General features: G+C 51.6%; 14 protein-coding genes across 14 annotated transcripts; 10 read left to right on the top strand and 4 right to left on the bottom strand.

Moving 5' to 3' along the window:
• Window positions 1-589: 589 nt before the first annotated feature.
• On the bottom strand, window positions 590-1,129 carry N7515_006749 (mitochondrial 37S ribosomal protein bS6m; the record flags this gene model as incomplete). Its single annotated transcript, XM_056667493.1, has 3 exons — window positions 590-920; window positions 998-1,029; window positions 1,106-1,129. 3 exons carry the CDS (start codon window positions 1,127-1,129, stop codon window positions 590-592), a joined length of 387 nt encoding a protein of 128 aa, XP_056521089.1.
• Window positions 1,130-1,362: 233 nt separating this feature from the next.
• Window positions 1,363-2,150, top strand: N7515_006750 (glycine decarboxylase subunit H; the record flags this gene model as incomplete). The annotated part of the gene is made up of 3 exons (XM_056667494.1): window positions 1,363-1,498; window positions 1,649-1,711; window positions 1,837-2,150. 3 exons carry the CDS (start codon window positions 1,363-1,365, stop codon window positions 2,148-2,150), a joined length of 513 nt encoding a protein of 170 aa, XP_056521090.1.
• Window positions 2,151-2,506: 356 nt separating this feature from the next.
• dscA (ubiquitin-protein ligase dscA) lies at window positions 2,507-4,924 on the bottom strand (the record flags this gene model as incomplete). The annotated part of the gene is made up of 1 exon (XM_056667495.1): window positions 2,507-4,924. The coding sequence occupies one exon, from the start codon at window positions 4,922-4,924 to the stop codon at window positions 2,507-2,509; it is 2,418 nt and encodes an 805-aa protein (XP_056521091.1).
• A 550-nt stretch (window positions 4,925-5,474) lies between these two features.
• N7515_006752 (putative NADH-ubiquinone oxidoreductase 14 kDa subunit) lies at window positions 5,475-5,859 on the bottom strand (the record flags this gene model as incomplete). Its single annotated transcript, XM_056667496.1, has 2 exons — window positions 5,475-5,707; window positions 5,826-5,859. The coding sequence occupies 2 exons, from the start codon at window positions 5,857-5,859 to the stop codon at window positions 5,475-5,477; spliced, it is 267 nt and encodes an 88-aa protein (XP_056521092.1).
• A 299-nt stretch (window positions 5,860-6,158) lies between these two features.
• On the top strand, window positions 6,159-8,077 carry N7515_006753 (BOD1/SHG1 domain-containing protein; the record flags this gene model as incomplete). The annotated part of the gene is made up of 3 exons (XM_056667497.1): window positions 6,159-6,386; window positions 6,466-7,633; window positions 7,689-8,077. The coding sequence occupies 3 exons, from the start codon at window positions 6,159-6,161 to the stop codon at window positions 8,075-8,077; spliced, it is 1,785 nt and encodes a 594-aa protein (XP_056521093.1).
• A 622-nt stretch (window positions 8,078-8,699) lies between these two features.
• N7515_006754 (NOPCHAP1/New4 family protein) lies at window positions 8,700-9,414 on the top strand (the record flags this gene model as incomplete). The annotated part of the gene is made up of 2 exons (XM_056667498.1): window positions 8,700-9,158; window positions 9,211-9,414. 2 exons carry the CDS (start codon window positions 8,700-8,702, stop codon window positions 9,412-9,414), a joined length of 663 nt encoding a protein of 220 aa, XP_056521094.1.
• A 357-nt stretch (window positions 9,415-9,771) lies between these two features.
• On the bottom strand, window positions 9,772-11,538 carry N7515_006755 (guanosine diphosphatase; the record flags this gene model as incomplete). The annotated part of the gene is made up of 3 exons (XM_056667499.1): window positions 9,772-9,829; window positions 9,885-11,229; window positions 11,283-11,538. The coding sequence occupies 3 exons, from the start codon at window positions 11,536-11,538 to the stop codon at window positions 9,772-9,774; spliced, it is 1,659 nt and encodes a 552-aa protein (XP_056521095.1).
• Window positions 11,539-12,228: 690 nt separating this feature from the next.
• On the top strand, window positions 12,229-12,918 carry N7515_006756 (putative translation initiation factor IF3; the record flags this gene model as incomplete). The annotated part of the gene is made up of 1 exon (XM_056667500.1): window positions 12,229-12,918. One exon carries the CDS (start codon window positions 12,229-12,231, stop codon window positions 12,916-12,918), a length of 690 nt encoding a protein of 229 aa, XP_056521096.1.
• A 509-nt stretch (window positions 12,919-13,427) lies between these two features.
• Window positions 13,428-15,003, top strand: N7515_006757 (translation elongation factor Tu; the record flags this gene model as incomplete). The annotated part of the gene is made up of 5 exons (XM_056667501.1): window positions 13,428-13,590; window positions 13,653-13,681; window positions 13,748-14,010; window positions 14,069-14,754; window positions 14,822-15,003. 5 exons carry the CDS (start codon window positions 13,428-13,430, stop codon window positions 15,001-15,003), a joined length of 1,323 nt encoding a protein of 440 aa, XP_056521097.1.
• Window positions 15,004-15,740: 737 nt separating this feature from the next.
• Window positions 15,741-18,087, top strand: N7515_006758 (uncharacterized protein; the record flags this gene model as incomplete). Its single annotated transcript, XM_056667502.1, has 3 exons — window positions 15,741-15,810; window positions 15,867-16,139; window positions 16,205-18,087. 3 exons carry the CDS (start codon window positions 15,741-15,743, stop codon window positions 18,085-18,087), a joined length of 2,226 nt encoding a protein of 741 aa, XP_056521098.1.
• Window positions 18,088-18,852: 765 nt separating this feature from the next.
• sey1 (dynamin-like GTPase SEY1) lies at window positions 18,853-21,696 on the top strand (the record flags this gene model as incomplete). The annotated part of the gene is made up of 4 exons (XM_056667503.1): window positions 18,853-19,001; window positions 19,094-19,543; window positions 19,600-21,344; window positions 21,401-21,696. 4 exons carry the CDS (start codon window positions 18,853-18,855, stop codon window positions 21,694-21,696), a joined length of 2,640 nt encoding a protein of 879 aa, XP_056521099.1.
• A 362-nt stretch (window positions 21,697-22,058) lies between these two features.
• On the top strand, window positions 22,059-23,097 carry N7515_006760 (uncharacterized protein; the record flags this gene model as incomplete). The annotated part of the gene is made up of 2 exons (XM_056667504.1): window positions 22,059-22,266; window positions 22,310-23,097. The coding sequence occupies 2 exons, from the start codon at window positions 22,059-22,061 to the stop codon at window positions 23,095-23,097; spliced, it is 996 nt and encodes a 331-aa protein (XP_056521100.1).
• A 995-nt stretch (window positions 23,098-24,092) lies between these two features.
• N7515_006761 (uncharacterized protein) lies at window positions 24,093-24,461 on the top strand (the record flags this gene model as incomplete). The annotated part of the gene is made up of 1 exon (XM_056667505.1): window positions 24,093-24,461. One exon carries the CDS (start codon window positions 24,093-24,095, stop codon window positions 24,459-24,461), a length of 369 nt encoding a protein of 122 aa, XP_056521101.1.
• An 862-nt stretch (window positions 24,462-25,323) lies between these two features.
• N7515_006762 (MARVEL domain-containing protein) lies at window positions 25,324-25,947 on the top strand (the record flags this gene model as incomplete). The annotated part of the gene is made up of 3 exons (XM_056667506.1): window positions 25,324-25,359; window positions 25,415-25,636; window positions 25,705-25,947. The coding sequence occupies 3 exons, from the start codon at window positions 25,324-25,326 to the stop codon at window positions 25,945-25,947; spliced, it is 501 nt and encodes a 166-aa protein (XP_056521102.1).
• Window positions 25,948-26,136: the final 189 nt, after the last annotated feature.

The following is a 26,136-nucleotide window of genomic DNA, read 5'->3' on the forward strand; positions in this document are numbered from 1 at the left end:
CCTCGGCTTGTTGGAGCTCACCCGTGACTAGGGCACTGGGCTATATAGAATGTGTTCAATGACCATATCGTCGGTGGAATCCTTCTGCGTGGATATTCTCATCCATGGATCTAGCGGGAGGATGTCGAAGGAGTTCAGCATTCGACAATGGGCGGGCGAAAGAGATACGTTCCGGTGCATTCCTATCTCTAAGTGCCCTATCTTATACATACATTGGCCGGAGGTGTTCGAATGCTGTAATAGAGCGATATGCCCGAGCAGATCAAGTTGCATATACTGTGTATAACTCTTCCTTATGAGAGGGAGTAGGTGTAGTGAGTACACAGTACACGACACGTACTCGCCCCTACCGTCCATCCTATGAGACCAAGGAATGAACCCTGAAGAGCACGCGAATTGTAGTAACCCTAAGACAAACTTGTAGAACAAACTGGTATTTGTACATTCATGCGCCGATTTTGCTGGCATGTTCGAGTGGCAGTTCCCAATGCCCGTGCCATAATAATACAAACAAAAGAAAAAAAAAGAGAAAAATGCTGAAATGCAAATCCAAGCTCCTAAATTCGATTCCGACTGATCAAATCTCCATCTATTCCCTCACTGATGAAGATTTGATCTGATCGGCAATGGTGGAAACGTTGTTCCACTGGACTTTGCCATCGATATCCTTGATCTCCTCGAGTTTGTCACCGAGTTTGATCACAGCGAAATTGATCATACGGGGATCGAGTCCAAGAGTACGGCGAATAGACGACTGAACAGAGCCGGAAGAATCAAAGCGCATGATGAAATGGTGACCCTCGCTGTATCGGGCTTGATGTTTCGTGGTGACCTTGGGTAGACGGAAAGCGCCCCAGTTGGTGAAGCCGCGGACGACGCCGCCGGAGCGGATGACCTGGGTACCGGCGTTACGGGCGATTCTGAAGCAGAGAGATATATTAGCACTCGACAGATCCGGACGATAGAGACCGTGGCGATGGTATCGATTCAGACGTACTCTCGCACCTCGTTGAGGCTGCCCGGGCGGACCTGTCAGTCGAGCGCGTTAGCAAATTTCAGAGATATTTTTCGAGAACCATTAGGTTCAATCCAACAGAATACATACAATGGCAATCAGCTCATACAACATGGCATCGAGGGGGGGGTGGGCGCGTAAAGACAGAAACGTGATCAAAGTGAAGCCAGCAAAATCCGACGAGGTTAGCGTCCTTCTTATCGCAATCTTGGCATTTCGTTATCGGGGAAATGCGTCGACGAAATCCCGCCGGAGAAGCGCATCACCTTTCTTTCCCTTCTACTTAAACCTCTCCACTCCCCCCATTCCACTTCCCATCCCCAATTCCTCCCATACATACCTCCAAAATGTCCTCCGTCGCTCGCGCTATCCGCCCCCTCGCTTCCCGGGTCCTCGCCCAGAAGCCTATTGCTCCCGTCTGCAAGGCTACACCTGCTTTCCGTTTCCCGCGGGGAACAAGGAGCTTCTCCCAGAGCCCCCTCTGTGAGTGTCATGAAACCCCCAAATGCTCTTCAATGCTGCGCATAGTGCTTTCGAAGTCATTGCGACAGCAATTGAAGCTTCACGTTGTCTCAACCATGCTCCCCGGAGCTCTATGATGTCACAATTTACTGACGGCGCATACAATTCTAGCCCAGCTGAAGAAGTACACCGAGTCACACGAATGGATTGAGTTGGCCGAAGGTGGAAAGACCGGTTAGTGCATCATTACTCCGAAGCATTGCTATAAACCCGCCGTCGACCTGTTGGACCGACGTGCCGGACATGTTACGGTGCTTAGCAAAGTAGTGCCCTGAACTGACGTATATTCCCTGAACCAGCCAAGATCGGCATCACCGATTACGCTGCCCACTCTCTGGGTGATGTTGTCTACGTCGAGCTCCCCGAGGAAGACCTTGAGGTCTCTGCTGGAGAGCCTGTTGGAGCTGTCGAGTCCGTCAAGTCCGCTTCCGATGTCCTCTCGCCTGTCGCTGGCAAGATCATCCGCGGTAACGCCGTTCTCGAGGATAAGGCTAAGACCATCAACGAGAGCCCCGAGGGTGAGGGCTGGATTGCTGAGATTGAGGTTGCCGATGTTGCTGAGCTCGAGCAGCTCCTCGACGAGGCTGCCTACAAGGAGACCATTGATGCTTAGATATATGGTGTGTAGACTGGCGCGAATGAGAGGTAGTACAAATGCCTTCTCGCTCTGGAAGTGGTGGACTTTCCTTTTTCTTTGACTGTCATGTTATATTTATCATTTATGCCCAATGGTGACCGATTTATTCAACTAAAGCGTTTAGACTCGTCAATCCTTGATCGGATTGATATACTGTTCAACATTTTTTATTCCAAGCCTGCAAACAGTCCAATTCTGCGTTCTTCATTGGGATCTGGTGACTGATCTATCTGTGCGAATTTGTATTTCGAACTAAATCACAGGACACTCGACAGTGTAATGCAGTATGTGTACAGGAGCATAAAGTCATGTATGAAAGCATTGCAAGAACCCTATACAGGAGGGATGGAATCACGGCAAATCGGACACTGAAGACGAAGCCTCATCCAGCTTTCCAGACAGGCAGTGTGGAAGATATGTCGGCAAGGAGTAACCATATACAAACGCCGACTCAAGATACTTGATGCCCCATCAGTGACGCTACTTCCTGCAGCGGAGGACGCTGGAAGAACTGGCACCTCGATATCTTGCATGCAAATAGCACAGTCGAACACGGCCTTTTTGCGGTCCTTCCGTTGCTTGTCGTCATCCTTGGAGTCACTGACCAGATCTCGCTCGTCGCCCCGCAACGAAGCAATAGACAAAACACCACCACCTTCGAGGTCCTCGTCCGTTCCAGACAAATCGCGCAACATGGGATGGTAATCGTATGCGTGCGGCGCCCAGCCACGGGGCACAAAGAAGCGTGGTCCAAGCACGTCCTGGCCTACCAGAACCCAGGCTTGGAGCCATACCCATCCAGTCATGATGAATGCACTCGTATAGTCAGGGCGGATGTACAAGACATTGCCACGGGCAGTGAGAAAGTACAAGAACGGGAAGAGCCGGAGAATACTCTGACCAGCAACAAAGTCCCATCGAAGTGCCTTGCGACAATTCCGCATCACGTTGCGGTAGATCTGCGGGATCCAGAAGGAAAGGTAGACTGCTGCCAAAAAGCGGGTGTAGATAGAACCCAGGCGTCTTGGCAGAAGCAGAGCCCAGACCGATAGAATGAGCATGCTGAACAGGGCAAGATAAAATCGTGCATACATTGTTCCCACGTCACTGCGTATTTGCCTTGCAGTTGGTGGAGTGGTCCGGGTGGGTGGAGGCGGTTCATCCATCTCTTCGTCAGGCGCATCTTGGTCAGGTGGTAGGATAATCGGAGTAGCCCCCGAATCTCGCACTGCCGGAGTAGTGGCAGGCAAGGGTAGAGATTCAGGGCGGGGGGTAGGGGTCGATGTATTGGGTGGACGATCCTGCTCGCGCCTTTCTGGTTCTTGCACTGCCCATATTTCCATCATAAATTTCATTCCAATGTAACACACTGACAAGACCGCCAGGAATGATGCCGTAGTCAGAACCAGGAAGGATACTGCCATGTACAGCTCTAAAACAATGAACGATAGAACAAATGCATCGCCAAGCGCCATCAATGCGATGGTATAGAAGCTGATCCGACTTCGGGTAGAAGGAGTCGAAGCTTCTTTGATCTGTCGCAAAAGCAGGGAGATCTGTGCAACGAAGACACCGGAAACCACGAAAATGAGACGAGCTGCGTATTTACTGTACTCCTCATACTTGGGCCCAGTCACGTAGAGTGAATCAGAAGGAGGGAAGTCGGGGGTCCCTTTTGTGTGAAGTATATACCCGCAGTCTGGGGAAAAGACAACGGCGGACATGACCATAAGGGGAGGATCTGGAATTGGCGCTCCCATGGGATATCTGAGCTCTTGCTCCATACGTTCCAGCAACAAGCGGTCGGCAACGGAGTCCCCGATCATGACGGGATGTTGCTGCAAGTAGACAATATGTTCACATTGAGGCGCAGGGGATTCCATATGCTCTTTTCCTGCCAAGGACGACCAGGGAAACAGTGTCGGGGACTCATTCTGCTTTCCTGAGATGGTGTCCGAGAGCGACTTCATAAGAAGCTCATGGGACAGTTCGTAAGTGTCCCCTGATAGCATGAAATGTGGCAATGACAGAAGGCCGCCATATTTCTCACTAGAAGTAGTCAAGACTATACTTCCGGTGTCTGGAAAGTGTATGCCAAACAACGAGAGGTACCAGGTGCTTCCCCAGAAGTCATCGCCGTCGACTGTCAAACTCGCATGTATCTCTCGAGCAAGTCCGTCGCCGATCTGAAGCTCTTCGCCGACTCCCTCCCCAAGATTGAAGTAAAAGGTGCCCCCATTACCAGTGATATTGTTGCTAAATTCATGGGTGAAGTATTCGTGTTCTTCAGCGATCGCCGTTACATTCAAAGGTTCACGGCGATGAGTCCCTTCGGTTTGCCGAACCCAGTCTCCCCGAAGCATTCCAGTCGAGTTACGATATACCGGAAGTAGGAGTTTCGTCAAATTCAGCATAGGCGACAAGGCGGGGTCTTCTAGACCTTCTGGAGTATTCAACCCGGCATTTGAGAGAGCTGATTGTAACTGATGACGGGCCAAGCCTTTGACCTGCGGAAAAAGATCCCAGGCATAGCTATCGTTGCTCCTCAAGCCTTCAAACGGAAGCCATCGTTTAGCGGGCGGGTCGAAGTCGCCATATTTCGACCCGTTCATAAGTCGGAGGACCTGTCGCTCATGGTCCAGCTCACGCTGCCGTGCTCGATCTTCATCGATTAACGGAGGTCGAGACTGAGAGCTAAGGAGAAAGTAGAAAACCAGCAGGAAGAAGAAGAAGGATCCGCGGTTATCCATTATCCCTATATGCCACGGGGTCTCGGCATAAGACTCTTTTTAAACACAGACGGTAAGCATGACGATAAAAAGAAGCGAAAGGCCTAAAGAGAGCCAGCAAAACCCCAATACTAAGTCACACGGAGCGAACTGAAAAGAAGAAATGAATGACGAGCGTAGTAGAGGTACTTGACTCCGGGGGGCGGAGTTGATGATGTACTCGACCCCGGGGGACCTACCCGCCGGGCGCCGACTCCTGAGTCCCCGCTGACTCATGACGCCTCAGGCATGGATGACATCCGGAGCCTCTATTAACCTTGGGAACGATTTACTATGCACCCCGGAACTCATACTCCTTGAGATGAGGAACAAGATAGTCAATTGAAGATTCTATTCCTAGTGGAATTTCGAAGAATTTGTCAAAGAGATAAGAATGCCGATGCATCCATGGCAAGGATTGTCAACTAGACGCTGAGACCCGAATGCTGATATCAAACCGGTTGAATTTTGGTACAAAAATAGAAAAACGCATGCACGCAATGGGCCATCTCAATCATCATAGCTGTTTGCTTTATGATGAAGCAGCCAGAATACCACCCTCAGCCTTCTCATCCCGTCTCCGACGCTTCTCCAGAATGGCCTCGCGGCGCTGTGCCAGCATCTTCAATTGCCTGCTCTCAACTCCCTGCATCCAGTAGCCGAAGCTTCCACCGACACCGGCGAAAAGAGGGTAGACCCAGAGGGACTCCTTGGCGAGGATAGGACGCATCTCGATACCGAGTTGCCAGAGGCGGACGGCAATGCCTGTTTGTATCAACGCATATTAGCTACAATGGCCATGGAAATAAATCAATCAGCCATGCTACTAATGTAGCAGGCTTATGTGAATGAATTGGAGGACAAATATAGATATGTCACGTACCGAAGCCGCTCCAGAAGAGCACTTTGTGAACCATGATTGCGGTCGGGCGCGGGGTTGTGGTCGTGATTCAAGTGCCGGTGGGTGGGGATCCGACAATCGTAATCGAAGAGATAGACGGGTGGAATAGGTAGTTCAACACCACAGCGACTGGAGTGATAAAGGCGGGGTTGAATGTTGCCGTCGCAATAGCCCAGGAGAGACTGAGGTTGAAGCAAATCAACGGGCCGGAGTTCCAAATCACGGAACAACGTTTTCTCCGGTCGCACCTGTTATCGCTTATCAGTCGCGCGACTTAGCCAGAATCTCTCTTGTTCCACGTTCAGTTGTGTCATCATGGCTTCTGATGCGACAATGGATAATCCTCTAGCTACGGAGGATGTCCAGTCCACCGCAAAACTACCGGTCGACATCCAGAGTGTGAAGCAGAAGAAGTACAAGGCCGACGATCTGCCACTGTCTGCCGCACAGCATGCTGTTATCGACAGACTCCTACATGCGTTCAAAAAGAAGGGCGGCTTCGATAGCGTGCGCAAGCAGATATGGGCCGACTTTAACGATGGGGTATGCAGATATCTAAAACAGCGACTGCGAGCTCACTTTGCGTGCTTCCATATACCGATGCTAAATGTTATTCGAACAGGAACCTCGCGCCGATTTTACCAACAAGTTGATCGCACTTGCAGAATCAGAGATCGATCGAGAGCCTGCATTACTCTCCCGTGAGAGGGGAAAAGCTGCCACACTGATTGAGGGTGCCGTCGACCGTGGGGATGTCTACAAAAGTGTGGAGCAATCTATCGACCAGCTAGCATCCAAACACTTGGACTTTATCCTCGAGTCTGTTCGTGATATACGACGCCAGGATGTGGGAGAGGAAGTCGCTGCTCGCGAACTCGAGCTCGGAAACAAAACTGATGCTGATTATGAAGCACACGTTCGCGTTCGGCGGGAGGAGCGAGAGAAAGTGTGGCGCGAAGAGGAGCGCAAGCAAAGGGAGGCCGAGGAAGAGGAAAAGCGTATCAAGGATGAAGAACGCAAAAAGAAGCGCGAGCTTGAGCGCCAGAAGGAAGAGGAAGAGCGAGCCCGGAGAAAGGAAATCGATGAACAGCGACGCGCTGAGCGTGAACGCCAGCGTGAAGAGCAACGGGCCCTTGATGAACAGCGAGAACGAGAACGTGAGGAGAGATACGAACGACGAAGGAGAGAAGATAGGGAGCGATATCGAGGCTGGGATCGTGACCGCAGCCGAACTAGGGATAGAGACCGCTACCGCGATCGCTCTCCGGGCTACCGGTCTGATCGTGGCTTGTCTCCTTGGCCTCGAGATTCCAAACACGACAAATCATCCGCTTCCGATGCCCCCACGCCTGTGCCAGCGCCTCCGGTTGATGAGAAGTCACTGGAGGAGGCTGCTTTACAAATGCTCTTGAAAGAAGGCGAAGAACTTGCAGCCAAAGCTCGGCAGAAGCCTGAGTTTGACTTCGAGGAGGCTGAGGCTATTGAAAACGGAGTGAAACTGCCAGGGTCAACATCAGCGCTAGGCAAGGGCGTGAATGGTTCGAGGTATTCCACTAGGGCAGTCAGCCCCTCCCGCGACTCCGAGGCAAGACGTGGCTCAATTGCAGACCGCCATGATCGGTCGCAATATTCGGCGCGGGATCGAAGCCGCAGTCGCTCACGTCGACGACGCATTTCCCGTAATGCCACAGATCGCCGGCGCGATCGGTCACGGGACACTTCTGTGAGATCTCGCGATCCTGATATGGAGGCACGTCGTGGTTACCGCGACTTCCGGGACGACCGAGGCGGTGGAAGCTATAGACCAGGCCGTCGCAGCCGCAGTATTGGTCGGGACAGGGACAGAGTGCGAGACCGATCGCGGTCGAAAGACCGCAACCGCAGCCGCACCCGAGCATATGAGCAATATCGCCCTCGGCGCACCCGACCCTCTCGCTCACCCATACGCCGGCGTTCACGCAGCCGCTCCCGCTCGCGTCCTCGGGTTAGGGATCGGCCACGATCAGGTTCTCGATCTACGCGAAGGCGATCTAGGTCTCGATCTGTGCGGAGGCGATCTCGGTCTCGGCGTCGGTCGCCTACACCTACACTCGACATTGACCGCTACGTGCCCGCCACTAGTAACCGGAGCAAGTCACCCCGACGCCGGGTGCGATCCCCAGATCGAGACCAGCGACCCCGATTGTCTGATATGCACCGCTACAAACCAGCATCTGAACGGGATAAGGATATGACTCCGGCCAAAGAAGGAGATGTGGAGAGTAAAGCAAAGGAGGGCAAGGAGAAAGAGCGCGAAGGGAAGGATACTGATGATCGTCCGCCTCGTCGACGAAGCCCTAGTCGTCGGAGAAGCCGTACCCGACGAAGGAGTCCTAGTCGACATCGACGACGAAGTCGCAGTCGTAGCCGCATAAGGAACGGGAGCCGATAATGCTCACGCAGGTGTCTTTTCTTATCTGATCCTGTAATACCCCCATGTATGATTAGAGAAATGAGGATCTTTTGACTTTACTTAATATCTACGAGTCTTACTTGATAGTTACTTCCTCCACTAGTAGTATTCAAAACTCCCATGTTGATATCCATGCCAAGATCCCATGCCTTGATAAGGCGATAAGCTTATCCGTTATCAGTAATCCACCCAAAAAAGTTGAAATCGCCCGATCTCGATCCAGACTCGATACATTTTACTCCTCCAAATACACAGACGAAAATCCCAGAACATTACATGTTGGGAGTCTTTCTTGCATCCTTAGACCCACCTTCCATTCTCCAAAGCTCTTCCAACCCCCGATCACCTCAACGTCACTGAAAAGTCTCTGCAACTCCTAGCAACACAGCACCGAACACATAACCATGCCAAAATCAACAACAAGAGCTGCTGCTGCTACCGGTATCTCTCCGAATACCATGGACCTCACAGACCGCACCACGTCTCGCCAACAACGCACAACCTCCGACCAACCCTCCGATTCCGACCCAACCTCCTCTTCAGGCTCCTCTTCAGAGGACGAAAGCGACAGTGAAAGCGAAGACGAAGAGCACTCCGATCAAGAAAGGAGTGGCGTCGAACAATCAAAATTGCACGGTCATGCCGCCGATTCTTCCTCCTCCTCACTACCTCACATCGGCGGCCGCCCGAAACCGCGCATACATCGCATCAATGGCAGTTCGGGGCTGATGTCACGGCTCAACGCTTTCTTGCCGAAGATGAAAGATGCAAACGAGGATTTGGAGAGACAGATTGCTGCTGGGAAGGCCGCAGATCTGGTTCTTGATAATGCGGATGAGAGTGGGGGACAGTATATTGAGATGGTATGCAGTATCGAGTCAATGGTGTCAAGTGGGTGTCGCTAATGAGTTATAGGATCTGGGTCTCGGTGTTCTAGAAGAGAAGCGCGAGGGCGATTCATCCAGCGGGGAAGAAAGTGACGAAGAACCTGACAGTGCCGCTGGCACTGGAGAGAAGTCCCAAGATATGATGGACTCGGATATCATTGGCAAACTTATGGGAGGTAAGGGCAAGAAATCGGAGACGAATAAGCCCTCTATTCAGGAGATGGCTGAGTAGCAATCATGTGTGAGAGTTTGCGGAAGGGCGACTCGATCATGACAATTCACTCTGGCTGACATCACATTCTACTTGCACCTCGTGGGCTGCGCATTGTTATTTAGCGTCTAGTGGTCTATACTTTGCTTCATTACAGAAGTGACTTGAAATCTTTTGCATGCACATCAAACGTTGATACATCCCTATTCCCTAATATGCAGCTCGTCACAGATCAAGTCTAGATAAAAGATATGGCAAAGAAATTGGTAAAACAAAACACAGACATCCGGCCGACCTCTATATGCATGAACCCACCGGACACTATGACAGAATGACAATATTAAAAACCGCTAATTTTGCGTCTCGTCGTCTCGTCGGTTAGACGACTTCCTTGATGCGACATGTCCAGCCAGATTCCTGGCTCAGAAGAGGCAAGCTGTAGCAGGTCAGTGTACTGTTTAGACAAAAGAGACAGAACCGAGTGAACTAACCTTGCACCAAGACACCAACCCAATTCGTTGTTCTTGATTTTCTTGGCAATCTTGACCTCACGGGACAGGGGCATCTCGTAACCAGTGTGTAGCAGACTCATCATGAAGCTGAGATCCATGCACCAATCCGGACGGTCACGGAGCTCCTCCAGCGCCTTACCGACGCCCTCAAAGGGCTTCCATTCGCTCTCACCGGCACAGACAGTGGAAGTAAGCTGGTGAAGCTCATCCAGGGTGAAAGATTCTGGCATGCCAAGAGGAGCTGTGCGGTCGTAGAAGTAAGAGAAGATGTACACGTCTTCCCGGGCAAAGGTCTTCGCAAGAGAAGGCTGGTGGACGCCGTTGAAAGAGCAGGGCGCAAGCTTGCACTCGCCGTTCTTGTTCAAAATCTTCTCCGCGATAGCACGGCACTGAGGGGCCATTGACTTGTCCTTGGGGCCGACCATCAGGACTTTGACAGTAGGTCCCAGAGGGTGATCAGCGGGGAACTTGAGGGTGACTTCCTTCTGCATTCCAGGGCCAATGCAGGGGTTGGAGATGGGCTGCTTGACCCAGGTCAGGTCGTCGGGGCTGCGAGCCAGCATTGCCTCTACGACTGCGGTGTTCATGGCCTCTCGGGCAGACATGAGACCATAGCCGAGATGGGAGTGCTGGTACAAGTCGAACTCACGACCACCGAACTTGAGCTCGTACTTGTGGTCACCGGCGGCAAGATGCTCCGGCATACCACCAGCCTTGCTCTGCTCGAAGGTAGGCTCGAAAACAATCTGCGTGGAACCCCCACCCAAGTCGAAGATAGCGGCTGTGGGAGTCTCATCTGGGCCACCGATCTTGCCCAGCAGGTAGTTGGTCGTAATCCAAGCATAAACACCCTCGTCTGAACCATCCATAATCTGGACGCCACCCTTCTCCTTGGAAACCACAGGGAAGGGATAAACAGTCTCCAGGCGGTGTCGGACGGCTTCCAAAATCTTTTCGCTCTTTTCGGGGCCCAGAAGACGGAGCCCAGCCGTAGCTTTGACGGCAAGCGGAGAGCACGACCTGTACTCCTCGGGTACTGATTTTAACGCAACCTCCATGAGAGGATCGAGACTCTGGGCGGCACCCGTAGCATCCTCCCCGTAAGAGCTGAGGCCGGAGCCTCCCTCCTTTGGCTTCGTTTGTTCGAATACCTCGTTCTCGAGTTCCGGAGTAGAGCCGCAGTTGTTGAATCGATATACATGAATCCGAGACCCGGTGCTGCCGGCATCAATCATGAGAGCATACTGGATAAGAGGCTTGGATGAATCGAATGGCTTCGTGCACTTTGCCGAAGCTGACGTGGCACTGTTTGAAGATGGTTGCTCTGCCAAATAATCAGTTCCGTAAAGCGATAGCGTGGGCTAAAGGACCACAAACGTTTGGTATAACTTGACACACTTGGCTTAGATGGGGAGAGCCATAACACGACCATGAAAATGAGGGCAATGATCACCCCCGTCTTCAAGTACCGCGATCTCTGTGTCTGTGGCATGTTGCCGGTTTGTTTGTTGGTGGCCGGACTGGACTCAATTGACCGCGGGACCCCAGAACTGTCACTACCGGAGACGGAGCGGTGACGAGTGATTGAATATGATTTGCCGTTACTATTTTGGATGTCAACTCCAGACGACATTCGACCAGCAGTCGAAATATGAACTGCAGTGACAAGTGGCGTTTATCGCTGGCGCGTGGATGAACGACCGGACGGGGTTATGATGAAGAAGAATACGAGGAAGCAACCATCGATCCCAAGATCCTCCAAAAACACCAAACCAACAAGAAGAGGAAAGAGAAGTGGATGGGTGTCAAAGAGATAAAATTGACAGGAGAGAAAGGAGACAGGGTTTCCGGAGTGTGGCGTAGATGTGGCGTTCGGATTGTACTGCGACCCTGGGCTACGGCACGCTTTTAGGGCCATTACAATTCACAACGACTCGGTTTTGAGGTACCTTGGTTTTTAGAAATTACTACATAATCTATCGTGTTTGCTTTGTCCTCGACAGTCCTCCCGACTGTTGTTAGAGAAGGAACCACATGAAGAAAATCATGAAAGACGACTTTACAATGTGCATAAAGACTCCGACTGTACGCTTCCATGTTACCGCCCAGGGCTGTTTGCAACCTAAGAATGTTTGTCTTGTTTGTACCGAGTGGCATTTAACCTCTTAACCTCTTCCCCATGTTTAGCCGCGCTTCAGTGCTCAGCTCATACCAAGCTGCAATTCTCATTGTCGAGTACAGTGCACATATAAAAGTTTTCTCCCCTAGAGAGCTTGCCATTTGTATACGGCCTCCGTTGCACTCCGTGCTACCAGCCACCAGCATGAACCACACTCGCACTCTGATTTCCTCAGCACAGGCTCTACGCCGGATCTTCATCGCACCAATTCGCATTTCAAGAGTTGGTCTTCTTTCATTCAACCCTCTCCACAATGGCATCCAGTCTCGCTTCTTCCAACAATCCCGGCCCCGAGCGCTACGAGAATACCGACCGCCTGTTGAAACCCCACCAATAAACGGAGCTATTCGTGGACCATTTATCCAAGTTGTGAACGACGAAGGCAACCTTGACCCTCCAACGAGACTAGAGGATGTCCTTGAATCATTCGACCACGAGACATTTTTCCTTCTCCAGGTGCAAGAAGGGACCCGTGACGAACCGCCAGTCTGCAAGATCTTGAATAAGAAAGAATACCGAGCACATGAGAAGGCCAAAGCAAAGTCAGCCCGCGCAACCAAAGTTATAGTCAAGCAAATGGAGCTGAACTGGGCCATTGATGCCCACGACCTGTCGCATCGCCTGAAACAGCTTTCGACCTTTTTGGACAAAGGCCGGAGGGTCGAAATTCTATTGACCACTAAGAAGCGCAAGCGCAACCCTACGGTAGATGAGATCAAACAGGTCATCCAGAGTGTGTTGGATACGATCAGAGAAGCAGGTGGTACTCAGACCAAGGCAATGGAAGGAGAACCGGGGAAGCAACTCAAGATTACTGCGCAGAAGGCCACCTGATGGAGAGCGGTGGGTATATGTACATTAATTGACGCCAAACTGTACAGAACAGCATAAGTCTGACAGCCTTGTGCAGTAATTTCCTAGGTAGTTTTTTTCAACAATTCAAAAGAACGTATCGGTTCTAATACGCCATATAACTACCTCTTGGTCCGACCTCCAGGTGTTATCACCGCCCAACCCTCCAAGTAGCCTTGGAGAGCTAGGCTACAAGAACTTGCTTTAGATACCAACCGAGACACATGCTAGCAATATAGGCAACGCGTACCATATATGCGGTAAGACGGTAGACAAAGTGTCCGCAAGTTCGAGATTCCTGTCCACCATAAACCTCCGCAATTCAAGGCCTGTGATTGGCTGATGACTAAGCGTCCCTGAATCGGTGCCCCGGAAGCCATGTTAGCAAAAAATTTGGTGTTGATCTGGGCTCCTCCTCTCTCATCCTTACTCCATCTTTCAAGACTTTCTTTTCGTCCTTGTTCCATCGTTTTCGTTTCGATTGAACCAAGATGTCGAGCATCTCCCGTTCATTGAACCTTTTGGCGCGCACCAGCCGGTCCTCCCTGCTGCGTCCGACTGCCGTCAACCCCGTTCACCATGTCTTCAGCAACAAGGTGGCTGGCCGTGGATTGGCTACTGCTTTCGAGCGTAACAAGCCCCACGTCAACATCGGTAAGTCATTGCATAGTATATCTGGCTCTTTATTTGTTCCAAAGCTAACATTTCTTCTCCAGGTACCATTGGTCACGTCGATCACGGCAAGGTGAGCTATTCGCGACTTCTTCCGACATCTCCGCCATCCGAACATTACATCTAACCCACGCTGTAGACCACTTTGACTGCCGCTATTACCAAGTACCAGGCCTCCAAGGGTCTCGCCAACTTCCTTGACTATGCCTCCATTGACAAGGCCCCTGAGGAGCGCAAGCGTGGTATTACCATCTCGACTGCCCACATTGAGTTCGCGACCGAGGACCGTCACTACGCCCACGTCGACTGCCCCGGTCACGCCGATTATATTAAGAACATGATTACTGGTGCCGCCAACATGGACGGTGCCATCGTGGTCGTTGCTGCCTCTGATGGTCAGATGTATGGCTCAAGCTCAGAAAGTCAATCCGGAAGTGTGCTAACGCGAATTACACAATAGGCCCCAGACCCGTGAGCACTTGCTGCTTGCCCGTCAGGTCGGTGTTCAGAAGATCGTTGTCTTCGTCAACAAGGTCGACGCCGTCGAAGACCCCGAGATGCTTGAGCTCGTCGAGCTCGAGATGCGTGAGTTGCTTTCTTCTTACGGTTTCGAGGGCGAGGAGACTCCTATTGTTTTCGGCTCTGCCCTTTGCGCCCTCGAGGACCGCCGTCCCGACATCGGCACTGAGCAGATTGAGAAGCTCATGAAGGCCGTCGACACATGGATTCCCACCCCCGAGCGCGACTTGGACAAGCCTTTCCTCATGTCCGTTGAGGAGGTCTTCTCCATCCCTGGCCGTGGTACTGTCGTCTCTGGCCGTGTCGAGCGTGGTCTCCTGAAGAAGGATACTGAGGTCGAGATTGTCGGTGCCACAGACTCCGGTACCCCCATCAAGACTAAGGTCACCGACATTGAGACCTTCAAGAAGTCATGTGATGAGTCCCGTGCTGGTGATAACTCCGGTCTGCTCCTCCGCGGTGTCCGCCGCGAAGATATTCGCCGCGGTATGGTCGTTGCTGCCCCCAACAGCACCAAGGCCAACAACAAGTTCCTCGTCTCCATGTATGTCCTGACTGAGGCCGAGGGTGGTCGCCGAACTGGCTTTGGCGCCAACTACCGTCCCCAGGTCTACATCCGCACTGCCGGTAAGTTCAATATTTCCCGATCTGCTCTGGTGTCAAACCAATATATGTGATGCTAACTGTGCCCTAGATGAGGCTGGTGATCTCAGCTTCCCCGATGGCGATATGGCCCGCCGCGTCCAGCCCGGTGACAACGTTGAGATGATCCTCAAGACCCACCACCCCGTCGCTGCCGAGCCCGGTCAGCGTTTCAACATCCGTGAGGGTGGCCGCACTGTTGCCACTGGTTTGATCACTCGTGTTGTCGAGTAATTGGACTGCTCTCACCTACGGCCAGGCGGCTAGACTGCCTGGTCCTTGTATTATGAACTCCTTTCCTTTTACATCTTGTTTGTTTTGGCATGTTTTATTCCACAACGCGGGAATCATCGATCAGCACGAGGGTCCGGGGGTTTTACCGGAGTTTTCGCTTGAATCTTTGTCCATGTACCTCTACTGTCTTGGAGATGTAGTTGGATCTTCTTTTATTTCTCCACTCTCGTGAAACGTATTAAAACCAATCTCCTAGGCTCGCATATAATTTCAGTTCAAATTCAAGTCGATGTGCATAACAATAGGCAAGACAGCCAAGTGCTAAACCCACGAGAAGTAGTTACGGAGTACGCCGCCTTCTAGAATAAGGCCACTTAGAGTTTACGTACGGGTGGGCAAATGGTGATACCTGATTGGTTCATTGGCCCGGACGAAATTTCGACCGCGCCATTTCGGCCGAACTTGACGGACGAAGATCTACGAAGTATGAGAACTGACAGTGATTTGACCCTGCACTTCGATCGTGTTCCAAGATTACGTGGGATCTCAAATGCTACACCTAACAGCTGTTGGTTTTCCTTTTCCTTCCTCTATTGTATTGCTCTAGATGAAGATAATTCTCACCCAAGAGCCTTGTCACTTACTGCGCGGCCCACAAGAAACAATCGCCTGTCCGCTTCACTAGAGTAAAACGCAGCAATAGAGGATCTCGACTTGGGATCTTTGCTCTACACGCTATGGACTCCTGGGCCGATCAAGAACCAGCGCGGAAGAGGATGAGGAAAGGGACCAAGAGCTGCACAGAATGTATGAGCGGAACGTCGGCGATTAGTGAAGCTTGTGCTAACTGTGTTCGGTTATAGGTCGGCGACGCAAGATAAGATGTACAGTCAATCCTGATCGTCCTGGATATTGCAATGAATGCCGATCCAGAGGCACGAAATGCGTCGACCAAGAACATATAGTCATTACTCCTCCATTATCCGGCAACCGACAAAGCCCCCAATTGGTGGAGCGGCCATACAGCCTCCGCGAGCGAGTCACCCATTTGGAGAACATAGTGGAGGGATTGATGAAACGATTAGACCGAAGTGACTCCAGCACTTCGTCTCATGAGCGCCGTGAGACAGATCAATGTAGGCAGTATCGTTACTGTATCTGGATGCGTGTTGACTGATATCGTGTGGCTAACATGACCAAGCGGACACTATCAAATCATATCCAAGGTCACTGGCTACCGAGCCAGACGAATTAGGCCCCTCCAGTGAGCAGATTCGAAATGCGCCCGTCCTGCAGCTGTTCGACAACTATCTCATCACTCGCCAAGAGGATCCCTCAGATAATGATAAATTCGCTGGTGTCAAGGACATCTCGCCAAAGGCAGAAGCCGTTCGTGCAGAGCTGATCACTCTCCTGCCTCCAATAGAGGATATGAACAAGATCATCAACTCGTCTGTCAACTGGTTTGTGTGGCAAGACCATTTCCCGGAGCTGTTCGATCGGCATAACGGTAAAATCACTATTGGTGAACGCAATTGCCGAACTTTGGTGGCTCCCGCCGAAGTTGCTAAGGCGCTTTTGTGTCTGTGTATTAGCGCGATTCATGCTAGGTCTGACTTCGATTTCGGCGCTTTGTCTGTGCCCTTTGACACTCAGAAGTTCTACGATCGATGCGTCGATACGGTGGATCGTTTGATTGTCCGTGACGATGACCTTGCAGCTACCTTGCCTGGTATCGAGTGTCAGATGTTACTCCACAAAATCCACTTAGCTGAAGGCCGGCTCCGGAAAGGCTGGCTGGTGATTCGTCGGGCGATCGAGTTCGCCCATTTGGCCGGAATGCATCTGTCCACCAAAGTCCGCCGACCAAGTGACACGCTCTACGAGCGGCGTCTGAAGATCTGGTGTTCCCTAGCAACATCGGATCGGTGTCTGAGTCTGATTCTCGGCCTCCCTTATGGGATTGCCGATTCATTCTTCTTACCACAGATGGAGCAGCGTTTCAACTCAGATCTTTCGGCACCCGATGAGTACTGGATGCGCATTGGTATTATATCGGGGCATATGGTGGATCGAAACCAGGACCCATCCAAGACGACTCTCGCAGCAACGCTACAACTGGACCAAGAGCTGCAAAATGCCTGGAAATCCATGCCAAATCACTTCCGAGCTGCAGAGCCTCATCAAGATGAGAAATGGGAACATTATCTAGAAAGAGTTCCTTTGCAGTTCATGCTCAAAGTACTCCGTGCCCTTCTCCACCTCCCGTTGATGCTGAAATCCGCTCATGAGCCCGAATTGCTCCCCTGTCATGCGATTGCGATTGAGTCGGCAAGAGAGGGTCTTATGCTATACAAGGTCCTTCGGTCCACGGCCAAGCCGTATCTGTGCAAAATGATCGACTTCCTGGCCTTCACGCTGGGCCTTCTCTTGATACTCCACCTACAGGGCTATTCAGACGTAACACCAGATCACAGCAAAGAGCAGGACGAGCAAGACTGGGGTCTTGTAGAGAAGATAGTGGAGACCCTGCGCCGGGCGGCAGCAGAACCAGGAGGCTCCGTTGCCGCCGAGTCTGCAAACATTCTCGGCGCGATCTTCGATTCCAAGGATTCCCAGCGCGACTTCAATTCTGCCGGTAGCTGCACAATCACGATCCCCTACTTTGGTACCATCACGGTGGGTGCCGGCACCAAATTTTCCAAGGTGAAGGGTGGCCCCAAAAACAAGGAATACACAGCAGCAGCACCAGACGCGCCGGGGACGGAAGCTACTTGCTCAGGGCAATGCTCGAGCCAACTCTATACACCGCCCATGTCTGATCCCGAAAGTGCGACTACGAGCACTGCTGCTTTGGATGGCGGTGGCTTCACACCTACCATGGCTGGGTATCCTGACGAATCGTGGCTTCCGAGGAGCGAAGCAGCAACGAATCCGCTGGCCGGGTTAGAGGTGAATGCATTTAGTGGGTTGTTCGATGATTTCGGCCAGTATATGTGGCCGAACGGCTCGAACCCCATTGTCGACCTTGGCCTTGATCAGGGCTGGAATCTGAACTGGTCTGGTTATGTGCCACCGTCATGAATGTATAGCCTTTTGATGTTGACTGCAGACATGCGGGCGCTGTATTCATATTTCCACTGTATATAATTAGAGGCAATAACCAATCTCCCCTACATTCCAAATATGCGATCTACATCCATAGGAGGCTACCTGTTCAACACACACGAACAGATGCATGATTGATTGTTGATCGAAGAGGATTCCCCGACTTCGGTCATATAATCTAAGCTTTCAAGGCTCAAGCATGAGTGCACTGCTATCGAGCACTCCCTTGAGCCAGCACCTGCACCCCTTCTGCCAGCTATGAACGGGCTAGTAGGGTTGTCGGTTGATCTGATCGCATGACTGCGGATGAAGCACTGGATCTGCTGCCAGACAGCGGGAAATGATGGCCAGGATAAAATCATAAACTGGGGAAAATAGCATCAGTTCTCCTGTAATATTACCATCAACTAGAAAAGTGAATGGCTCGTAATATTCTTCGATATCTGATCGTAGCTCGATAAAGGGAAAATCCACAGTGGTCTAGAAGTGACGTTGCCGCAGCTAAGGGGTTTATGTAATGACTTGTTTTCCCCAACATCGACCTCGGACCATCTCAGAACCCCCGTGAAATGACCCTGTGATCCGGATAACTTGCAAAGTCATCATTCGATTGATCTGCTGCTTGTTTCCAACTTCTTCATGGTGCCATAGACTCTTTGTCCTATCTTCCCTCTTTCAACTTGCTCTTGCCACCTCTACATCCCGCCCGCCACCACATACACCTACACAGAGCATACGAACATGGCCGACTCACGCCCCTCAGGGTTAGAAAGGAGCCCAACTGCACCATCAGTCATGTCAAATGGCCACTTTGCTTCGATCGGAGGTGAAGGCGATGCTACCTCCTACGAACACGGAGTGCAGGTGATTGACGAGAACAAGGAGTTCAAGTACGACCATCTTCTTCGCATAGATCTCCCGCATGCGCCCGGCCACTGCGACCTTGGTTATGAGACTCTGGATGCTGATTGTATTGCTATAGTCCCAACCTGTCCAAGTACCTGTCGCTTGAGAATGTCACGCCCGCGGGTTTCAACTACCATCTCATCTCCGTGTTCGGATCGCAATCCACCGGAAAGTCCACTCTGCTTAACCAGCTGTTTGGTACCGAGTTCTCCGTAATGTCGGAGTTGGAGAGGAGACAAACAACCAAAGGTATCTGGTTGTCGAAGAACAAGAGACAGGGTGAGGCTGGTGCAGCGGAGCGCATGGCGGATAACATCTTGGTTATGGATGTGGAGGGAACCGACGGGCGCGAGAGAGGTGAGGACCAGGACTTCGAGCGCAAGAGTGCCCTCTTTGCGCTTGCAACGAGTGAGGTCCTCATTGTCAACATCTGGGAACACCAGGTTGGATTGTACCAGGGAGCCAACATGGGATTGCTGAAGACTGTCTTTGAGGTCAACTTGCAATTGTTCTTGAAAGACAAGCAGTATGTACCATCATCGTCCCTCGTGATATGCGCCTCAAGTATTAACTTCTGTACAGCACTACCCACCGGTCTCTCCTATTCTTCGTCATCCGCGATTTCATCGGTACCACGCCACTCAAGAACTTGCAGAAAACACTACTGGAAGACCTCTCCCGTCTGTGGGATACGATATCGAAGCCTGCTGGCTTGGAGAAGTCAACGATTCACGACTACTTTGATTTCCAATTTTATGGACTTCCCCACAAGGGTTATCAGCCCGAACAGTTCGTGACAGAGGCAAAGAAGCTCGGCCTACGTTTCCGCGAAGGACACCGGGACCCACGGAGAGATGCGCTCAAGGGTGAGTTCTCTGAAGAAGGAGTCTTCCTTCCTGAGTACCATCGCCGCATCCCAGCCGATGGGTTTTCACATTATGCGGAGGGGATTTGGGACCAAATTGTCAATAACAAAGACTTGGATTTGCCCACGCAGCAAGAGTTGCTTGCACAATTCCGTTGTGACGAAATCTTGCGCGAAGTGATGATTGGCTTCGACGAGGCGATCGTCGCATTTGAAGATAAGCAGGCCGAGGCAGTGCGTCTCGGTGCGCCTGAGGTACTTGGAGGACTGGGTGTGGCCATGCGCGCTGCGCGCATGAAGACCTTGAAGAACTTCGAGACCGAGGCCAGCCGATACCACAAAGGTGTCTATCAACGTAAAAGCGCTGAGCTCATGGGCAAGGTCGACACTCGCCTCAAGGCGCTGTTCCACGGCCAGCTGTCAGCAGCCCATAAGTCGGGAATCCGCGAATTCAGCGATGCAGTCAGTGCTGCTGTGAAGGATGGTCAGAAGAGGGGCGGTAACTACGAATTCGCCGAAATCGTAACCAAGGAAGCTCAGTCTTCCTTGGAGAAGTTCGAGGAAGTCGCCCGCTCGACATCAGTGGAAGGAGCTCCCTGGAGCAACTACACGCAGGAGCTTTCTCTTTACCAGAAAGAGTTGGCTGAGGCCAGTGCCCGACTACGCCACGATGAAATGAGACGTTTGGCCACCCGCGTCGAGCGGTGGGTTCATTCTCGCCTTGGGGAATCAGTAGGTCTTGAATTCAATGCCCTTGGCTCGGGTAGAGCTGGTGGTGGCGCTCCCGAGGACGGGGATAAGCCTGCCGAGAAGGAATTCTGGGATCGGATCTGGAACTTGTTTGAAGAAACCGTTCTTGATGCTGAACGGAGGTTCACGGACCGTGCGAGCAGCTTCGACGCTAGTATTGATGAAGTCGATGTTGGCCTTTGGCGCCTGCGCCGCAAGTCTTGGAGCGTTCTCCGCGCCAAGATCGAGGAGGAGATGATCGAGGGCAACTTGCTCCTCAAGCTTCGGGAGAACTTCGAAGACAAGTTCCGCTATGACGAGGCTGGTGTGCCCCGCATCTGGCGCCCCACCGATGATATCGAGGGCATCTATACCCGTGCTCGGGAATCTACCCTGGCTGTTATTCCTCTTTTGTCACGTTTCCGCTTGGAGAGGACCACTGCCCCTCCGCCGCTTGACCGATGGATTGGACACACGCCCAGCACGGCGACCCCTGAAGACGAGGAGGACTTGGCGCCAATCGGCGGTGTGGATGAGCACGAGGGCAAGAGCTTGGAGGAAGAAATGACAATCCTCAGCGATTCCAAGCGCCAAGAGCTCACCGTACGATTCAAGAAGGCCGCCGACGGCGTCTACGTCGAGGCTAAGCGGAGTGCCATTGGTGGTATCACCCAGGTTCCCTTGTATTTCTACGGTCTGTTGCTGGCCCTGGGCTGGAACGAGATTTGGGCCGGTAAGTGTCTACCTCTTTTATACTGTTCTTTGCATCCCTGCTAACATGTTTCCCAGTTCTGCGCAACCCCGCTTACTTCTTCCTCCTCTTTGTGTGTGCCATTGGCGCATATATCACCTATCAGCTCAACCTGTGGGGTCCAATGCTCAAGATGACCGAGGCTGCCTCTCAGCAAGCCCTTCATGAAGGCAAGCGCCGCTTGCGCGAGTTCCTTGAGGCATCGGACACTGGCCGCCAAGCCATTGCTATGTCGGCTGGAGAGCGGGCTGGCTCGAGCCGAAAGGAGGAGTATGAGATGTCGGATATGAAGAAGGGTGGCTCAAGTGCTGATGATGACTTGGACGATATGTAAATGGTTGCTTTCTGTGCTTTGCGATCGCCCTGTACTTTACTTTGTACCGTTCTATATGCATACTTCATGAGCTTTACTGTTTACATGACTTCATGAACACGTAGTGGGATGGCATTGAGGCAGGAAATGAGGATGCTCCAGGCTTTTATCTATTTTTTCCGAATCTGGTTTATAGTTGAGCGCTGGCTATACAATTCTATCGACTTGATTTGGAGTAATCGGATATGAGCTCCCCGCCGGGTCATTGCCACGTCAGGAACCCCCGGACTTGCTCCGAGCGGGGTGGATCCATAGCTGTCCAAGTATTTATAGGTTGAGGTGCTTCAGCTATCTCTCTAACACCCACACTACGTTCCCTAACCATGTCTGGCATCCCCAATCTTCCAGAAACATTCGATGATCTCCCAGACAAGCAGCGGTTCTGGCCTGGAGCCGCCGGGAGCGAAGAAGAAGGACTAGGAATGCTCCGTCTCTTAACGCCAGAGGTAGTAGCACAAGCCGCACGAACAGAAATCCAGACCGGCGACCGAGTCTGCCTGAACTGGGATATGGAGAAACTAAGCCCACCAGGTAAGACAGAAGAGACAGGTACTCGATACAAGAGCGTACATAGCTTACGCTCCGCACTTAGGCTTCAACCGCAAACCATTCGAGCACAAAGTCAAATGGGTCGCTGAGGGCGTCGCCTTCGACGACGAATACCACTTCAACCCCCAACAATCCTCGCAATGGGACGGCTTCCGCCACCACAACGCGCCAGCCCCAGGTGCAGACCAATCCCTCCGCCTCTTCTACGGCGGCACCACATCCGCCGAGATCCTCGACGAGACCTCCCCACGCATCGGCATCGGCTTCTGGGCTAAGAAAGGCATCGCCGGCCGCGGCGTGCTAATCGACTACGTCTCGTACGCAGCAAAGAAAGGTATTAGCATCAACGCGCTAAGCCGACAGATGATCTCGCTCGACGAGGTGCTGGAGATCGCACGCGAATGCAACATCACTTTCCAAAAGGGCGATATCTTTTTCCTGCGCGTTGGCTTACCTGCGACTTGGGAGGGGATGTCAGAGCAGCAACGTGTGGCGTATAGTCAGCAGTCGACGCCGATGCATGCGGGGATTGAGCAGAGTGAGCGAGTGCTAAGGTTCATTTGGGATAATCATTTTGCGGCTGTTGCCTCTGATGCGGTTAGCTTTGAGGTTTATCCGGCGTTGCAGCCGGAGTTTGATTTGCATCATTATTTGCTGGCTGGGTGGGGAGTGCCGATTGGGGAGATGTTTGATTTGGATGAGTTGGCGGATACTTGTCGGAGGTTGGGGCGTTGGAGCTTCTTTGTTTCGAGTAGTCCGTTGAATTGTAAGAGGGGAGTGTCGAGTCCGCCTAATTGTATGGCGATATTTTGATGTTGAACTTGATGGAGGTTTATGGTATAGGAGAGGAGAATATAGGCATTAGGCAGATCTGTATCATCTTTATACAACAGCCGAGGATTCTCTCTCCATCAATGAACATGGATGACAGGTTATCTGAGCTGTTGAGCCAAGCCCAATGCCAAGATATAAATCTCGTGAGCCTCTTTTCCCACTACGCTTGGCGCCTTGAAGATCTCCTCATTTCTGTCCTGAAGAGATGCCCACAATTAAAGGGCTGGGCTATTTTGGCACATTGCGGATAGCAGTGTTACAGTGTTCGCATGTTTTGTGAAAGATCCTACTCCTGCTGCGGTGTGCTACTGGTTCTGATCTTGAGTCTGAGTTCTTCAAGTTGGTGGATGGGAGGGAATGGAGAGACACATCGGAGAATTTCTTGTGGTGGAGGTCGAGTATGATCGTTGAAAGGGTCGAGCTCATATATGGATTGGACACTGGAAATGATATACGCAGTATTGAAGTCTTCACTTCAATCCTATCCCTTAGACTGACCTGGGAGGCTTTGGTCAACCACCAGAGAGTATGCCAGGGCGCATCAAAGCTTTGAGCAGAAAAGGTCCTTTGGGCGAAAGAAATGCCCTTGATTGCTCCATTCTTCGGAGGGATCAACATTTACCAGCCAAAACGGTTTCTCTCCACAACATTCCAACCACACTTCACTCTTGATAAATACCCAATCCTACATTCCACAAACCCAAAAGGGTAATGTTTTGGCAAGGAGACTATGTTTACCCGCCCCCCAGGGAGCTCCTACATAAATGGCAGACTGCGCACTTCGCTCGACTATTCCAAATCACCCGGTACACTCTTTAATTCTACCCAGTCCACTCGTTACTTGACCCCATAACCCACAATCCTTAGCCAAGATGCATTTCTCCAAGGTAATATCACCCACCAACCCATCATGTTACCATAGTCCAGACCACTGACCATAAACCCAGACCCTTGCCACAGCAGCAACCTTCGCCATGACCGCCTACGCCGGTCTCCCCGTCGCCAGCGTCGACTTCCTCTCCTGGGAGAAGTGCGACGTCGGCCTCCCAGCCACCGGCCAGCCCAAGTTCTCCGCCAGCGTGACCGCCACCCCGGTGACCTGCGACAAGACCACCGTCAACCGCGACTGGAGCATCGACAACTACTCCTTCCGCGCGCGCCTGGACACCAAGGACGCTTTCTTCTGCTCCGGCGTGACTATCTGGAACAACGATGGCTGCTCTGGACAGCCCGTGCACTTCCAGTCGTTCGATCACAGCCCTCTCACTGACGGAGAGTGCTTGCCGGATATCCTTGAGCCGGGTTATATTTCTTTCAAGCTTGAGTGTGAGGGTTACCCTTAGACTGTAAATTAGATGTTGCGGTGGGATTTTGGGGGCATTGGTTGGCAAGGTTGAAGGGTGGGGATGGATACATACGTTCGTTTAATGTTTGGAATTTCTTTTGTCGCATTTACTTTTTAATGAACGGTTAAACGGTGTTATTGTGTATCTCTTGGGTTGTAATCGGATGTTATACAAGAGCGATTGCAATATGTCAAGTAGTACTCTCTTGACTCTTCCTAATATTCTTAGAAATGGCCATTTGATGGCTAGGTTGTATAGGTTGGAGTGGACGTATTCCCAATGGAAGATCTATTCTACCTTACACGGCCCCCTTATCACTCTTTTCTTTCAAGTCACCTAAGGTAGGATTTGTTTATATATGATTCCATGAGTTAGGGCTGCCGTCGGTCACATGTGGAGGGCCTACCGATGAGAGAAAGTATATTCTCATGAATGTCCTCGAGTAGACATTTCGAGGGCAATCAATCAGCCTCGCCCCCGTTTATGCAAAGTGTCAGAAAAGAAGAAACATGGGCAGACAAGTCACAACTATGAAATTTCCCTGTCGAATTAGCTGCATCCCTCCTTGGTAGACTCCGCCTCCTTTTGTTGCTTGTAGCAGCTAGCGCTGGCCCCCGGCCCGGATACTCCAATAAACAAAGCCCTAACCCGAGCCACCCCTGTCAGTTTGGCCCCAATTTACAGCTCAACCATGCACCTAGGTGTCGATCTAAGGCTATGTTCCCTAGGCTGTGAGTCAAGGTCACAGAGCACAATGCAGGATATGTAGTACCTCTCACCCCTGAGGACTTGGTTGTCCCAGCACTTTCTTTTTTCTTTCGCAACATCCCCAACGCCTCAAACAAGCCAGTCTTGCATAATGCAGTTCATAACAGCAGGCCTCCGAGTCTTCCAAGTAAGTAAACCATACTCTCAAACCATTTACCCACCTCATCTAACCAACCACCCAGCTCATCTTCACCATTATCGTCCTCGCCCTCTCAGTAAAGCTAGCCAAAGGACAAGAAGTCGGCTCCGTGCCCGCAGAAACAGGCTATGCAGCCTTCACAGGCGGATTCGGCATCCTAGCAGCGATAGTCGGTATCGCAGCTCTATTCGTCGATTCTTTAGACGGGCTCGTCACGATGGTTCTTGATGGTGTTTCGGGTCTCGCCTTGTTGGCTGGTGGTATTGTACGTTTTGACACAGTATTCCTACATTGACAGATATTGAGTTGTTACTGACGGACCGGTGGCTTCAGGTTTATGCTGTTCGCCTACGCGGCACGAGCTGTTCGGATTACTATACCACTTGGGATAATGTCTTGCTCAATGGTGGGTGCATCAAGCTCAATAGTGAGGACTTTGTTCGTTGCGCGTATACGAAGGGTCAGTTGAAGCCCAGGTGTACTTCTGCTACTGCGGATGCTGCTTTCATGTTTTTGGGTTTTGTCATGTGTGTTGCGGTGGTTGGGGCTTCTTTTGTGTTCCGGGGTCGACGCTGAGGGTCTACTGGCGTGCTCGGTTTCTTTGTATGGATATGGATATGTTGTGGGGAATGTATGGAGCAAGTATATGGATGAGGCTTGCGTTTCGTTAATGTCTGCCCATTAGGTTCGTGTCAGTCTTGGAAGCAGCTGGATTGAAAGCTATGGACAATCATAATGTACAGAGGGTATCCAGGAAAAGAGATA

The sequence above is a fragment of the Penicillium bovifimosum genome, assembly GCF_028826915.1.
Source record: "Penicillium bovifimosum strain IBT 22155 chromosome Unknown utg000005l_segment0_segment0, whole genome shotgun sequence".
NCBI lineage: Eukaryota > Fungi > Ascomycota > Eurotiomycetes > Eurotiales > Aspergillaceae > Penicillium > Penicillium bovifimosum.